The 14,859-nt window shown below is 37.3% G+C and overlaps 3 protein-coding genes across 3 annotated transcripts; 1 reads left to right on the top strand and 2 right to left on the bottom strand.

Moving 5' to 3' along the window:
* Positions 1 to 57: 57 nt before the first annotated feature.
* Positions 58 to 6,359, top strand: PANK1 (pantothenate kinase 1). Its single transcript, XM_059592065.2, has 11 exons — positions 58 to 176; positions 274 to 452; positions 826 to 1,029; positions 1,925 to 1,971; positions 2,213 to 2,329; positions 2,705 to 2,824; positions 3,127 to 3,221; positions 3,318 to 3,411; positions 3,615 to 3,746; positions 5,185 to 5,297; positions 5,803 to 6,359. The coding sequence occupies exons 2-11, from the start codon at positions 365 to 367 to the stop codon at positions 6,026 to 6,028; spliced, it is 1,236 nt and encodes a 411-aa protein (XP_059448048.1). The 5' UTR covers positions 58 to 176; positions 274 to 364; the 3' UTR covers positions 6,029 to 6,359.
* A 485-nt stretch (positions 6,360 to 6,844) lies between these two features.
* On the bottom strand, positions 6,845 to 9,792 carry LOC132179832 (uncharacterized). Its single transcript, XM_059592616.2, has 6 exons — positions 9,690 to 9,792; positions 9,189 to 9,329; positions 8,935 to 9,099; positions 8,426 to 8,548; positions 8,076 to 8,219; positions 6,845 to 7,429 (listed from the first exon to the last, which is right to left on the bottom strand). Exons 2-6 carry the CDS (start codon positions 9,321 to 9,323, stop codon positions 6,974 to 6,976), a joined length of 1,023 nt encoding a protein of 340 aa, XP_059448599.2. The 5' UTR covers positions 9,324 to 9,329; positions 9,690 to 9,792; the 3' UTR covers positions 6,845 to 6,973.
* Positions 9,793 to 10,644: 852 nt separating this feature from the next.
* On the bottom strand, positions 10,645 to 13,517 carry LOC132178742 (putative nucleoredoxin 1). Its single transcript, XM_059591264.2, has 4 exons — positions 13,344 to 13,517; positions 12,396 to 12,875; positions 11,604 to 12,083; positions 10,645 to 11,450 (listed from the first exon to the last, which is right to left on the bottom strand). Exons 1-4 carry the CDS (start codon positions 13,437 to 13,439, stop codon positions 10,803 to 10,805), a joined length of 1,704 nt encoding a protein of 567 aa, XP_059447247.2. The 5' UTR covers positions 13,440 to 13,517; the 3' UTR covers positions 10,645 to 10,802.
* Positions 13,518 to 14,859: the final 1,342 nt, after the last annotated feature.

Here is a 14,859-nt window from a genome sequence, read left to right as displayed (position 1 = left end):
ACTTTTATTCAATTTGGTACCTGTCATTAGCCCATCATGCGCTGCTCTCTTGCTCCGTTCACTACTTGGAAAGTCAAAAAGGTTGAAGAAGTTGGTAATGGCGTCAGTGACTGCGACAATAAGCACTCATCCAAAAGAGAGAAACGCATCGCACGAAAATCCTGTATCTCGTGCGGGTAAGGAACAATATCCTATTAATTAGTAACCGGTCTATTCTATTGATCTATTCCCCCTCCTCCCAAATCCTAAAACGTGAAGAAAATGCTGCGTTAGGAGGCAGCCAGGGGTTAGGTAAGGAGCCGCTCCATACTTCTTAAGCTCAGAATCAGCGAATACAGGAGGTAGATAGAGAGAGCGAGGAAAAATGGATCCAAAAGAGGTTGAAATTCCAGGGAATTCTGACCCAAACCAACCCGGTGGTCGAATATCTCATTTGGCTCTGGATATCGGAGGTGATTCTTTGACTCTCGCTGTTTTCTTTTGGTCCCTCAAGCTCTATTCAATTCAATTCTCTTGAATTTCTTGTTCATCCGTGTAATTGTATGTATTTATGTATTTGATTTCCTCAATTCTTTTCTGTTTCACATGGTATAGTGAGGGGTGCTTTGAACGTATATAAAATCCGTTATTGAGTAGAAGAAGTTCCCGAGATTCAAAATTGATTCGCTAGAATACCTACCTACCAAAAAAAGAATACTCATTTGGCTCTGAATTTCGTCGTTGTGATGATAAATTCGTAACCGTAGTTTATATGTTCGTATTATCTAATTCTTCCTAAAGAAGTCTGTCCATGCGAATTGAAATAATATTGGTGTTTGTTGGCAGGTTCTCTCATTAAGATGGTGTATTTCTCAACGAATTATGATGTTGATGATGAGGTGGGGAGGTCGGGAAAGAAGAGTCTTGGGGTTTCTAGTGGTAATAGGGACCATCCGGTTCTCAAAGGGAGGCTCCATTTTGTGAAATTCCAAACCAGCAAGATCAATGATTGCTTAGAGTTTATAAAAACCAAGCAGCTCCATCTTGGTGGTATGTGTGCAATGCACTTGCATGTTATTGCTACTTCGGTAACTGTTTTTCCTATTAGTGACCAAACTTGCGGTACATTTGGAAATTGGAGTCATGTTGAAGGAAGAGTGATATTTTTAATGGACACTAAGAAATAACTTAACTGAACTAATCACGTGGATGTTCAAGATCAGCTGAGTTAAATATCAAGCTTGAGCTGAGTTTGAGTGTGATCCGAGCTCAAAATAGCCTTTTGAAGCTCGTTTTGTATATGTTTGATTGAGCTTGAGCTTGTTTATAGCCTAACCTAGCTGATGAATCAGCCTGATACACGATTAAATGTTTGTCAGAATCTCACAGTCCTAATTTACGAAGGCAACTTAATAATTACAATATACTCTAGAGCTTAAAGAAATCTTCGTTCTTTGTCACTGACTTTCTATTGTAAACTTTGGGTGAGTCTCTTTGGAAACTCCTTGAAGCTATCTAAATCGGTCAAGGTCTAATCTACTTGATCCAAGTGTTGCTCTAGCTTGGCAGATACAGGTACTTGAACTTAACTTTGATTGGTTAGAAGCTCCTTGAAAACCTAACCTACTCTGCTCGCCTAGTCTCAATGTGCTTGACAGCCCTGTGCCGCTTTCATCACCAGTTTTTATATAATTCCTAAAAGACAGGTAGCACCTGCATTTCCATGGAAAATTATACTTAAGGTGGAGCATGTTATAACAGTCTGATTTTCAAAGAAAATTCTCATTATGTTGCCATTCAGTTTCTCAATCCTTGAGATATATAGATTAGGAGGCTTCAATTTAAGGTCATTTTTTCTTTAAGGTGATTTCTGTTGCTCTTTCACTCTTCTTCATGATGTTTCTGCTACTTCTGGTCATTCTGCTTATTTTGAAAATTAATTCAGGATACCAGCATCTTGAGGCTCCTCCAATTGACAAGATCATAATTAAGGTAAAAATTTCTTTGACATTACCATACAATTTTGAAGTAGTTGGGTCAAATTTGTTGCTCTTTTTTATTCTCTAGATAGGAGCTAGATATCTTTTCATGATTTACTGGCAAAATAGCACATATAATAATTGTGCAGAAGAATGGGTGCATTTGGAGAGAGATTATGTAGTGAGAAACTTGGTTTTATGGTATGTTCTTATGAAGTATGCAAACTTATTTACTACTTGCTGTCTTTGAGAAGGCTACAGGCGGTGGGGCACACAAGTATGCAGATCTCTTCAAAGAAAAGCTTGGCATCAGTCTTGACAAGGAGGATGAAATGAACTGTCTCGTTGGTGGAGTTAATTTTTTACTTAAGGTGTGACCCTAATACCAAATACAAATTTTGGTATTTACAACTTATTTTCTCTCCTTTATATATGATAAAGTGAAGTCTTCTTATTTAGTATTTAGTCTCTTGCGCTTCATTTATCTTGAGCTCTGTTATTCTGATTCTCCTCAAATACGCACTCATTTGCATTGAACAAAATATAATTTGTTTGGGGGGAGGGGAATGGGTGAAGAAATGTTTGTATTGTTTCAAATGTCTGCATGACAAGCATACAACCATTATTGATATTAAAATTATCTCGTTCATGTTTTAAAGCAAGTTCTTCATTGCATCTCTTTTCTTGTTTGCCTTACCAATGTCTTGGCTGATAGTGTCAACTGGCTTTATATGTTTTTTGAGTAGGCAGTCCATCAAGAAGCATTTACATACATGGATGGGCAGAAGGAGTTTGTGCAGATTGACCATAATGATTTGTACCCGTACCTCCTTGTTAACATTGGGTCTGGTGTCAGCATGCTCAAGGTATTGTAGTTATATTATTCACTGCACTTATCCCTTGGGGCCACACCCCCTAGTGAAAAGCCAGAGATTTAACCAGTTCCGTGTAGAGAAACTTTCAAGGGTGCGGTGTACAGGACCGGGGTTTACTCTGCAGAGGTGGGTCCGAAGGGCCCTGTCTTGGAGAGGTTCCTCGACATAAAAATAAAATAAAATTATTCACTGCACTTGCTGCTTTCGTTTCATGTTCATAAAACTATTTGCTTGTTATTCGATCATAATGATTTGTATATATTCCTTGTTAATTTCTGTCTTGTGCTTAATAGGTGGATGGAGACGGGAAGTTTGAGCGTGTGAGTGGAACAAATGTTGGCGGTGGCACTTTTTGGGGTTTGGGAAGGCTCTTAACGAATTGCAAGAGGTAATTGCTATGTTATCTTGTTTCAGTATGATGATTGATCTTCTTATTTTATGGTTTTTAATTCACTGACCACACATTTCTTTTTTTCTGACTCAGTTTTGACGAGTTGCTGGAATTAAGCCATCGGGGAAATAATAGAGTCATAGACATGCTTGTTGGGGACATCTATGGTGGAATGGACTATTCAAAGGTGAATATTCTTCACAAACAGGTCTTTGCTTTAATTTAGGTTTCTTAGAGCTTGCTGGATTTTGTGCTTGTGTGCTTCAAGTTGAAATCTTAATGGAAATTGGTCTAATTAGAGGATGATGATGAGAGATTTTTAGTTTCCATGTCAACTTTTCATCTTATGATTATTAACTGCACTGTATCCCCCTCTCCTTATGCCAACAGGTTGGCCTTTCATCAACAGCTATTGCTTCTAGCTTTGGCAAGGCAATTTCTGATAATAAAGAACTTGAAGATTACAGACCTGAGGATCTTGCCCGGTCACTTTTAAGAATGATTTCAAATAACATTGGACAGGTCAGTTGTGCGACAGATTTCTTGTTTGCCTATATAGTTTGAAGTACAGAAGTAGTGATGCGTGTCTGTCTATACTGGAAGAAAGATTAAGAATTAGCATATTCCTGTATTAAGAATTTTGGAAATCATTTTGGACCAACCCTAGACTTTAGTTTATTTTACTTTTTATTAAGCTGTCCCAATCCTTGATAGCAGTTGGTCATTGCTCCTGTCCATTAGTGCTGTTCGATCTGTTGCAGAAGCTTGGTAGCCAACTGATTACCAAACGAGCAAAGATTTGCTAGTGGAAACCTATTTTCATAACACATGTAATGCATAGTTAATGTATTTTTTCCCCTCTTGCTTCCCTCTTCCGTCTGACTTTTACTGAAAGTAAAAAGCTGAACTCTCAAAGTCGTCTATGCAGTAAAGAACAATCTACTCAAATGAGCTACTTAAAAATTGATACTTTGTCTGTGAGGTTGTGAAATTTATATTTTATAATTCCTTTGCAAACCCTGTAATCATCTCATTTTTTCCTATATATTGTTCTTTTCACAATACTAGCATTTCATTCCATGTTTCTCCTTTTCTTTCTTGCTTATTATTTTTCTTAGTTTCTCCATTTGATTTTATTTTCTATATGCTTGTCAATTTTGAACATTTCCTTTTCATACTGCACAATAGCATGTTGCAGCCTATAAATTAATAGGTAACAAATACAGAAGAGCGTGTTATCTTTGCGAAAACTATCTTGCTGTATGGGTATTTTGGGATATAGTATGTGAGGCTTCTGTTCTTCATTCATCTCCTTTCATGTTCTTAAAGTAATCCCCTTGGATTTTGGGATCTTCCAATTTTTCTAAGTGTTGGTTTTCAGTGGCAAGGTTCAAACCTTGGATTCAGGCTGCACTTAGACTAGACTAGTCTAAAACTTCATGATATTTAGCAGTATAACAAAACCATAAGAATAGTATCATGAAATCTTAATTATGTTTGCTGATCAGGCATCCTTGGTGTGCCCAACACATTAGTTATTCTACCTTTCATTTATCTACTACTGGATAGGTTGAGTTTAAATCTGACATTGCAATTCATTTGTGCATCAAAAATATCAATCAGTCTGAAATTTTACTGAAGCAGGCTTGTGTCCGGGGTTTTAATTTTTATGGTCTTGATCATGGTGTTGAATGCCCCTTCATCAGAAAACCATTCTAGAATCGAGGGTTGGAAGCATATCTACTTAACTAAGTTGATATTCCCTTGCCATGCCTGGAGATAGTAACACCGTTTTCCATTTCCTACGTGTCCTTTAAAATGCAATTTGTAACCCCTGATTCTTCTTTGTCCAAAACAAAATGACAACTTTTCCTCTTTTTTTCTCAGAATTGTATTGTGTAACTATAATTTACCGTCATAGTGTTTCTAATATTGTTTTAGTTTACTTTGTTACTTTCAGATCTCCTACTTGAATGCACTCCGATTTGGGCTCAAGCGGATATTTTTTGGAGGATTTTTTATTCAGGGTCATACTTATGCCATGGACACAATTTCCGTTGCGGTTCACTTTTGGTAATTATGAGAGTGTTTGTTTCATTGGCCATACCTCACATATGGATCATTCTTTCATGTTTTACCACTCCCCCCACAACCCCCTCGGAAATTACAACGGCTGCATCTTCCTCTCTTTAGGTCGCCAAAAAAAAAGTTTCCATTTTCGGTGGTGCTTCAACGTTGGTCACTCTTTGTACAGTAGCTGTTTAAGGCACTAGCATGTTCCTAGTTCTTACATAGAGGAAGGAGACTGTAAGATATTGCAATTTTCAGCTGCTACAGTAATGATAAGGACATTAGCAGACCTTTTAATTATTAAGTGAAACAACATTATTTTGTCAAAACATACCAATGACCCCATACATGCAACAAAATTGACATTTAATTGTCTTCATAAATGTATTGAGTTCATTTTTGGGTGGTGGGTTCATCTTGTTTTTCCCAGCCTTTCCTCTTTTCTTCTCTTCAGGGTCATTCTATTTGTAAATCCCATCTTTGTGAACATTGCCTTTTCTCTTTTCAGGTCTAAAGGTGAGGCTAAAGCAATGTTTTCGCGGCATGAAGGATTTCTTGGAGCATTGGGTGCCTTCAGGAGCTATGATAAGCATGGTCCTGATGACTCGCTGGTCCATCAGTCAATGCGGCCATTCCCATTCACTTCTTTCCTTGCAGGAGATAAGATATGTAGCCCACCAAATGGGGAATTGAATGAGACTGAAAGTGTAGACTGTAGTGTCTATGCATCTTAAGTTTGCAGCGGTTTCTTCTATAGGGCACATAGATACAGGACGCCGGACAAGGCAATGCTTGGTTGCCTGGGTGCACTCTCAGTGAGTCGAAGAATTTAAAATTTGTGTAATGTGTGTAACAACAGTAACATAGCAAAAAATATTGTAGGAAGAATATCTGAAAAGGAAAATTAAGTGGAAAGAGTGAGAGACCGAGAGAATAACAACCCATAACTCATCTGTGTCTAGATTTTGTAATATTCCAACATATTGTAACTTTTGATACTTAACAAAATGAATATCTTACTGTAACTGTAGAGTTATTTTCCAATTTAACATCAACCTTTGTCTCTCTTCTACTTGGACTGATGCAAAATTCGAAAGACAGGTAGAACTCCTGTCTGATTTACGACTTCGGGTGAGTGCTTCAAATGCGGACAAAGTTTTTTTTTCCCAAATTTTTACTAGTGAAAATTACGACTCTAAATATTTATGTGAGTTTAATGGACAAAGTTTTAAAAGGCATAGAATAATCACATACTCTAAAAATAGTTTTCAGTTTAATATAAATTTTTGTCCTTTTGTGTCTCCCTCGCAAGAATTATAGTCTCTCACAGATTTCTTCTCAAAAAATATTTATGGTTTATGATTTACTGAGTTTAGGAGAACGATTGAAAAAACAAAGTATAATTATGTGTAACTTAACATTAATTATTAATTCACAACGGAAATTGCTAAATCAACAAACATGGTATTTGGAAGTAATCCAACAAGATGGTAGCTCACAATTTAACAGTTATTTAGACTCTTCTAATAGTTTTCATTGAAATTTCATGGTTTTCATAACTCAAAACTTGTTATTCAGATAGTTTTGATACGAATATTATTATGAAATATTGTTATTCAGATAGGCTACAATGGATTCAGATAAGAAACGAAGGAGTAAAACAGAAATTAAACACAAGTTCACTTGGCAGTGAGCAGCCGTCTATGACATTGCTTTGCATTTCTCCTATGAAGGGCCCATCTTTCTTTGATATCACATATATTATCATCGATTCCGCGTTCATCGGACATTCCCTTGGATATTACAAGCTCTTTCTCAGAACTTTCAGGTCCAAAACCTCCCCTAATTCTGGCAGCTTCCGCAAGCAGATCGTTTATCAGCATCTCTGTTGTCCTGGAGGTTATTCCCCTAAGATACCAGGAAATGGGTGGAGGTGGGACAATGGCCGGTTGGATCAGTTGCTCCAAGCTCACTTTTGACCCAACCCTTCCTTTGCCTCCCGAACATGCACAATAATCTTTCCATGTCTTAGGCTTGAAGGGAAAGCAAAGTTTTTCATCGACAAACACCGGCTCTACCGTCCAGCACCCTTCAAATTTTTTCATAAACCCCATTTTCACTTGCTTGAACTTCATCTGAAAATCAATTTTAGAAATATAAATATTGATTTTCACTTTGCATAATGCAAGGATGAGGTTGCCCAAAATTTGGAATGTCTTTATGCAGATAAATAAAGAAGGCACTGCGGATCAATATGATGGTAAATACTATAGTAATGTAAACCATATTATAAGATTGAATTTGGTATCAATTAGGTATAGCCAGCATATTTTCCAGAAAGAAACTCCAGGAAACATAAATAGGCATATAAGTCGGTAAGTTTGCTTCCAAAACCTTTGGGTAGGGACTTTTTAGAGTTTGTTTTCCAATAAAAGAAAATCCAGAAACAGTGATCATTTTCTGGCATTAAACCTTTTTATGTTGAAAGAAACACAACCTAAAAGAAAATCTAGAAACAATCCGTTTGCTTTATACTGGAGAATCAGGCTTTCGACAAAGTATCCATTTGTCTGGAGCTGAACATGAACTTACCAAATACAAAATGCAACCACAAACAAAACCCCTAAAGTCTTCTATAAACCAGGTATACAACCAACTCCTGCTTCAGGCCAATAATTGCAAAATCCCAACAATCACTCTATGCAGTGCAACTTCATACCAGAGGGCTTGCAAGTTGCAATTTCCATCCACACGACAACAATAATAACAGCAATTCCTTACCGAGTGATCTTCTCTGTTCTGATCTACTATAACATGAACCGATATGGTTCCTGACCACCAAAGAAATCTCCATAAGGCTGCCTGCTCCAGTTCAACCACCTGCCTCAGACCTTCATCAACCAAAACCCTTCTGGACAGTACTTCCTGAGGCAAGACATTTAATATATCATACAAAAGTTAGAATCTGTGTGAGATGGTAAAGCTTTAAAACCCTTAAGTGCGGGCATCGTGACTTATAAGAGCCTGACAAATATCAAAGACAAATTCTTATTAAGTTAATATTACCATTTCCTTGAGATGGAGTTAATAGTAAAATCTGAAAGAAATAGTGGATGAAAGATACCATTTACCTTAATATTCTTGAAAACCCTCTTATTATCAGGGTCGGTCACAATATTATATACTGCATCTGGAGGCAACCCGACATTGACCTTTACATTGAGGTTGCAAAGAGAACCTTTTGGTACGCTGACCTGCCAAGAGCGTCATTAGAATCCATATACGTCGTGAGTTTGACGGGCGTCAGTATGGGGACAGCAGAGAAGCTGTCAACTTTACAAGATTATCCTAAAAACAGACGCAATAGGTTGAATATTTAACATCAGTAAAATACTCAAGTTTCTCTCAATATTCTTTTCTACACAACCTTTGTTGTTCTGGGGAAACTAATACCAATCTAAAATGTACATCATATTTTCATCCTGCATGCAAAAGCGTAACAACCAAGATTAAACATGTGAGAAACTTGACTCTTATTAAATTTCTAACTGAAATCTCAACTTGAGTCAATTTGTCACAGCTCCTAAGATAACGAAGTTGGAACAGAGAAGAACAATTCTCCAGCTTAAAATTTCCTCACCTTTATTTTTGGAGTTTGATCAACCCATGATGGATTTTCTCTCCACGCTTGCATCTGCTTTTCCACATCAACCTCCCAAGAAATAGATGATCCTTTCTCTTTTCTTAGAAGAGGGTTCTTTGAGTTTACTCCTTCAATATCTTTTGCTAACCTTTGGAACCGAGACTGTGACAGAAAAGGAGAATCCTTTTAACTTTCAACTAATAAGACTAAAAGCCAGTGATCCATTATAGACTTCAAACGAGATGACGAACCTTAACAAAATTCTGAACCCTGTGAGGGAACTGCACAACAAATGTAGAAAATGCTGAATCAAACGCCTTGCCGCGTCCATTTCTCTTGTTGTTGTGGACATCTGCGGTCGTTTTCGAAAACTCTGTCTCCCCCATTAAACCCTGGAATTGCTTGCAGCAGGTTAATTCAATTTAATTACTTAATTACTGGGTAGACAGCAACCAACCCCATTCTAATTATAAGGCCCAGCTACCAAATCACCATTATACATCAACGAAGTATCAAAGACATAATTGCAGTAAGCATTACCCATCAAGGTTTAAAGCAAATTCAAGAAATTTACGCCAATTTCAATCAATATCAAGCATGAACCATTCAAAATTACAATGATAGAAACCCATAACTCAGAGATAAGCAGCACCACAGAAACCCCTGAGAGCTCCTGAAAGCAAAAGGAAGGACCGACAAAACAAAAAAAAGAAAAGCCCATAAAGGGAATCAGAGTGAATAGATTCACTTACCAAGCGGATTTTAATGCAAGAATATCCAGTGCACCGTAGGCTCTCTCTATGGAAGCTGATCCAAGATTTGCAGTTGGATATGAATTATTATTACAAATATAATAGTTTTCCCAAAAAAAAAAAGGGGTGGGGGGGGGGGGGGGGTTTCATGTCTTGAGATTTGAGAGAGTCAATAGCACGTGGTACATATGTTATACACAAGTGCGTGGTGATCCAAGAAAAAAAAGTGCGTGGTGATCCACCAGCACAGCAGCGCTTCACGTTGTCGTTTTGACTGTGATAACGGTGGTAATCAACAGAACTTTCTGCAATCAAGGTAACGGTGGTCTCAAGCAGCAGCTGTGGACCGTAGGGCCCCAGACCCAACAAAGCATATCCTAAAGGAATTGCACTTAGGTACCCCGAAGTTGGACCTCGTGTTGATGTCGATGTCCATGTCCACACAAGCCCAGATTTATCCGGTTGATGTTTCAGCCTATTTCATGCTCCAATTTGGAACACCAATATATTAAAATAAATAAATAAATAACTTTAAAAATACTTATTAAAAAAAAAAAAACAACAACAACAACATTAAAAATAAACAATAAGGGTAGCATACAGATTAGAGTCATCAAATTTAAAAGCAAGTTTAAATTTTTGGGTTCAATTTCAAACCAATGCCGGTTAAATAGTGTTGTGTTGGTGTCCTTTAGGCCCATATGTTTTGTTGGGTCCCCGACAATGTATAACTACTCCTCTCTGGTTCCCACCTCCTCCCTTTGCAAGAAATCTTTGTCAAAGAACTGCTCTCGTCAAAACATTCAATTTTCAGAAGAATGCTCGTCCAAGGGGCATCACTGGGTGCTAGCTACTGCTCCAGCCAACGAGAACAACAATTGAAAGGCACAAATAGTGCAGCATCCATGGCTTTCTTTACTTTTTGGTAAGCAGATATTATTCAAATTGATGTATATACGTAGAACACACAATTTATTCACTTATATGAAACAAGATACAGTCACTTAGAACACAAGCTATTCACTTATATCTCACAGGATACAGTTTACTTAGAACACACGAGTAGGATTACATAGTACTTGAAAGCCACACATTATGTAATTGGGTGCTTTATCAAGCTTTACGGCACACATCTCCTTCACAAACAAATCCCTCTGCTTTCTCATCATCCTTTGTTCCTTCATTCTTCTTCAAAGCACACTTGGGATGGAGATCAAAGTCACACTGCTTGCAGTAAAAAGACCAACCATGCCCCATCTCCCTGCAACCATTGCAAGCATATGAATTGCGACGAGTTTTTACAAGCTCATGCTCCAAATGGAGCTCATGTTTCAGCTTCTCTGGCCACCCCTTTACAATTTCCTCCAGTTTTTCCTCCAAGTGCTTCAGATGCTCTTCAGTGAATGGATAAGCATCCGCACCATGAGCTGTTAATAGCTGCCGGGCTTCCTTATTGACTGTCCTGCCACTGGGGCCAATGGCTACGGCAGCAGGAATGCCTTGAATTTTGAATTTGCGTGACAGGGACTTCTTCCTCTCGTCACCAAATGGGAGGGCTAACCAAGGCATTCCTGCAAAGAAATCATCAAAGGAGGACTGATCACGGTCACTTGAGATGAATATAATTTCAAATGCATTGTCCTTTTCCTTGATCTCTTTGTATGCTTCTATAAGCTTAGGCAGGAATGCGCGACATGGGGGGCACCAGCGAGCTGAGAAATAAAGCAGAATATTCTTTCCAACAAGTTCAGACACTGGCACCTAGCCAAGGAAAGAAGAGAAAATTAATTCACAAGAAAATCACTTAATTGTACCATTCATGCAGCCTCTTATAGCCATAACTTTCAGGGTTGGAAAATTCAATAGAAGAAGGATTCAAAAATCTTCCAATGGTAAAATTAAGAAAAATGGTACCTTGGAATCACTTTTGTCAATCACAAAGTCTCTTTCCCCTGAAACCAAAATTGATTCCAGCGTCTGTGATTCAAGTCTGGCCTTCTCAATCTCAGCAAGCTCAGCAAGCTTCTCGGATGTGAAAGGGTAGGCTTCAATACCATGTTCCTCAATGAGTTCAGTCACATTTGATTGTAATGTCTTCCCATCTGGGCCAATTACAACTAACGTAGGAAGGGTTTCAAGCTCAAAGTAACGAGCAAGCTTTTCGCAGCTCTTATCCTTAAACGGCACCGCCAACCATGGCATTGTTTCGAACCCTTTTTTGAAGTTTTCATCTTCATAGTCCAGAGGTATCAACACAATCTCAAAATTTTCTCCTCTCTCCTTGAGTTTCTTGTAAGCCTCCACAAGTTTTGAGGTAAATTCAACGCATAGAGGGTGAGTCTGTAATGAAAAATACAGGCAAACTATCTTGCCTTCAAGCTCAGGTACAGGAATCTGCCAACAAATGACATTAACAACTAGAAATTATGTCATTCGGATAAAACTAGAAGGGTTGGAAACATATGATTTTAAAAATGTAGTTAAACATTTGGTGAAATCATAGTTTGACCTTTAAAATCACAATTTAATCTTTAAAATTGTGTTTTTTTTTTAAATGTATCCCCTTTTCCTGCGTTTCTCGTATGTTTTCAAATTGCAATTCTTAAAACACACTCCTAAACAATACATTTTCTACGATATGGTTTAAACTTACACTTATGGTATGTGAAAACAGAATGCCAAATGCACTCTTAGCCAAAAGTGTACCTTGTTTCCATCATTTGAAACCAAATAATCGCGGGAGCCAAAAACCAAGATAGAACTCAAGGTCTGATTCTTCTTAGCAGCCTCTTCTTCCTCTTTCAAGAACTGGATTTTTTCTGCAGTAAACGGATAACCATCCGCTCCATATTCCCTGACGATTCTCACCCCTTGATCAGTCGAAACCTTCCCATTGGCATCAAGAATGACAAGGTGAGGGATTCCCCTCACCTTGAACAATTCCTTAAGGCGTTTCAGGGTCTCTGAGTCCGAAAATGGAACGGCAAGCCAAGGCATTTTGGCAAAGTAGCCATCGAATGATTCATCATTTCTATCAGAAGAAATGAAGACCAGTTCAAAGTCTCCTTTGGGCAAGAGCTCTTCGTAAACTTCCACTAAGTTTGGGGTAAAACGGCAACATGGACCGCACCATGAGCCAGAGAAATACAACCCCACCGTCTTTCCGCTCAAGTCACTGATTTTAACCTATGAAAGAAAATCAAAGATTATTCATCTAGGAAAACAAAACAAAAAAAACCAAATATTATTAATCTAAAAAAAAATCAAAGATTATTCATCTTAAAAAAAAAAAAAACTCAAAGATCAATATCTGCATATAAAAAAAAAAAAATCACTTTAATCTTGCTCAGCCTAGCATCAAAGTATTTGATCAACTGGGTTTCTCCTATAATATGAGTTGGTTTACGTTCTACTTTCTCCCTTTACTGGAAAGTGTCCTATAATATGATCTGTGAGATGTATGATACATACATACCAAAGTATCTCCTTTTTTCTTTTCTTCTATTTCTCACGGTTCTCTCTAAAATTCATATACAACGGATCAAATTTAAAAAGGGCAGTCATATAGATTCTTCCCAAAAAAAAAAAAAAAAAAAACCAACAATCAAATGTAATATTTTGAGCATCATAGTTCTGTTGTCGCAAATCTCATACCTGGTCACCGTTGTTGCGAACGACAAAATCCCTCTCATCGGAGGAGAGAAGCGAAATCAGATCGTGAGAAACGCAGTCAACGTCGCCGTTAGCCATGCTTTTAATCGCCCAGTCTGTCTCTGCAGGTTTGTCTTGACTCTTGAGGCTGTGATGAGTAATGAGGCTCTTTTCCGTGAAGCATTTATATTTTCATTAAGATTATAGAGCGCGACGCTTGACGACATTTACAAAAAAACAAAAAACATAAAATAAATAAATAAACAAAAAAAAAAAAAAAATCGTTTAAATGATGAGTCACCGTCTCAATAAATAGACTAGTGATTATGTCTCACGAAACAAAGACCACCAAGAAGAGAAGAAGAGTAAGATTTAAACCAGTAACTTCCATTTTACTAGATATGAGATGGCTCCATCAGTGGCCTATCTCTCCACACCTTTATTCTTTTGTACAAACATAATTTAAATAAATAAATAAAATAAGTAATTGGTCACTATCTCAGGATAATACATTTTTCAAAATTCTTTGGCCTTTACGGTAGAAATGACTTTGAGTCAATGGGACCGGGCTTGACGTCAAGAGCCTGGATTTGTTAAATTGCAAATGGTCTATATATAAGGCTCTAATTTTCTCATATACTTTGGACTACGAGGCCCAAAATTCTATCGTATAAGAAGGCTCACACTTGGTAGCATATACGTTAAGGCCACCACTTCGGCCCATATGAAGGACACTTCGTATGAATCCGCCTGTTCTATTAAACCATTGTTGGTTAAAGGTATTTTTGAGATTACAATTTTAAAATTTATGTTTTTAAAATTATTATTTTTTAAAATCGCATAAGTATTTGGTAAAACATGTTAAAGAATATTTTTTTTTTTATCAATTGAGTGTTTAGATAAAATTAGCATATAATTGCGGTTTCATAGCAAAATAAGTAAATATTGCACGAAATATTGTTTTAAGCGAAATTGTGATTTTGGTTTAAATTCGCACTTTTTCAAATAAGCATCTCCTAATCAGGATATAGAAATTATGAATTTTTTCACGATTTTAAAATTTGCGTTTTTAAAATTGCAATTCCAAACACTCCAAAATTACAATTTAATTTAAAAAATTACTTTTTTAAAAAATGCACTGCCAAATAGATCCTAAACCGGTGCCGATTGTATGGTGTTGGCGTCTGTACGACCTAGTTAGAGGAAGAAGGTGTGGTGCATTCTATTGTGGTATAGGTATATTTTTATTATTTTAGACCTACAATAGGTCTTCCAACCAAGCCAATGGACTTCTTCAGAACCCGCACGCCCTAATATCTTGATAGGCCCACGAGGCGAGCCCATTACCAATAACTCGCGCAAAAATTGTTATAAAAGCCATCCATCCCAATAGCATTCTCGTCTAATTACGAAAAAAGCTCACTCTTGAGTTCAATTTTCTCCAAAATGGCAGCAAAGCAACAAGTTAGAACTTGAGACATCCATCCACAACGTCATATTATTATATTAGCACACAATC

Source organism: Corylus avellana, chromosome 4 (assembly GCF_965113065.1).
Source record: "Corylus avellana chromosome 4, dhCorAvel1.hap1.2, whole genome shotgun sequence".
In the NCBI taxonomy this organism is placed as follows: Eukaryota; Viridiplantae; Streptophyta; class Magnoliopsida; order Fagales; family Betulaceae; genus Corylus; species Corylus avellana.
Note: the sequence above shows the minus strand (reverse complement) of the source record. Positions and strands in the feature narration are given on the sequence as shown.

Bases quoted from the DNA above. Each gene is read 5' to 3' on its own strand.
- LOC132179832 (XM_059592616.2), bottom strand. From the start codon at position 9,323: ATGGGGGAGACAGAGTTTTCGAAAACGACCGCAGATGTCCACAACAAC. The intron at 9,100-9,188 runs GTTCGTCATCTC...TTTCTGTCACAG, and splicing joins GGGTTCAGAATTTTGTTAAG to TCTCGGTTCCAAAGGTTAGC. The intron at 8,220-8,425 runs GTAAATGGTATC...GTCTTGCCTCAG, and splicing joins GGGTTTTCAAGAATATTAAG to GAAGTACTGTCCAGAAGGGT.
- LOC132178742 (XM_059591264.2), bottom strand. From the start codon at position 13,439: ATGGCTAACGGCGACGTTGACTGCGTTTCTCACGATCTGATTTCGCTT. The intron at 12,084-12,395 runs GTACACTTTTGG...ATTTGTTGGCAG, and splicing joins TTTCAAATGATGGAAACAAG to ATTCCTGTACCTGAGCTTGA. The intron at 11,451-11,603 runs GTACCATTTTTC...TTCCTTGGCTAG, and splicing joins TTGACAAAAGTGATTCCAAG to GTGCCAGTGTCTGAACTTGT.
- PANK1 (XM_059592065.2), top strand. From the start codon at position 365: ATGGATCCAAAAGAGGTTGAAATTCCAGGGAATTCTGACCCAAACCAA. The intron at 1,030-1,924 runs GTATGTGTGCAA...AAATTAATTCAG, and splicing joins CAAGCAGCTCCATCTTGGTG to GATACCAGCATCTTGAGGCT. The intron at 2,825-3,126 runs GTATTGTAGTTA...TGTGCTTAATAG, and splicing joins CTGGTGTCAGCATGCTCAAG to GTGGATGGAGACGGGAAGTT.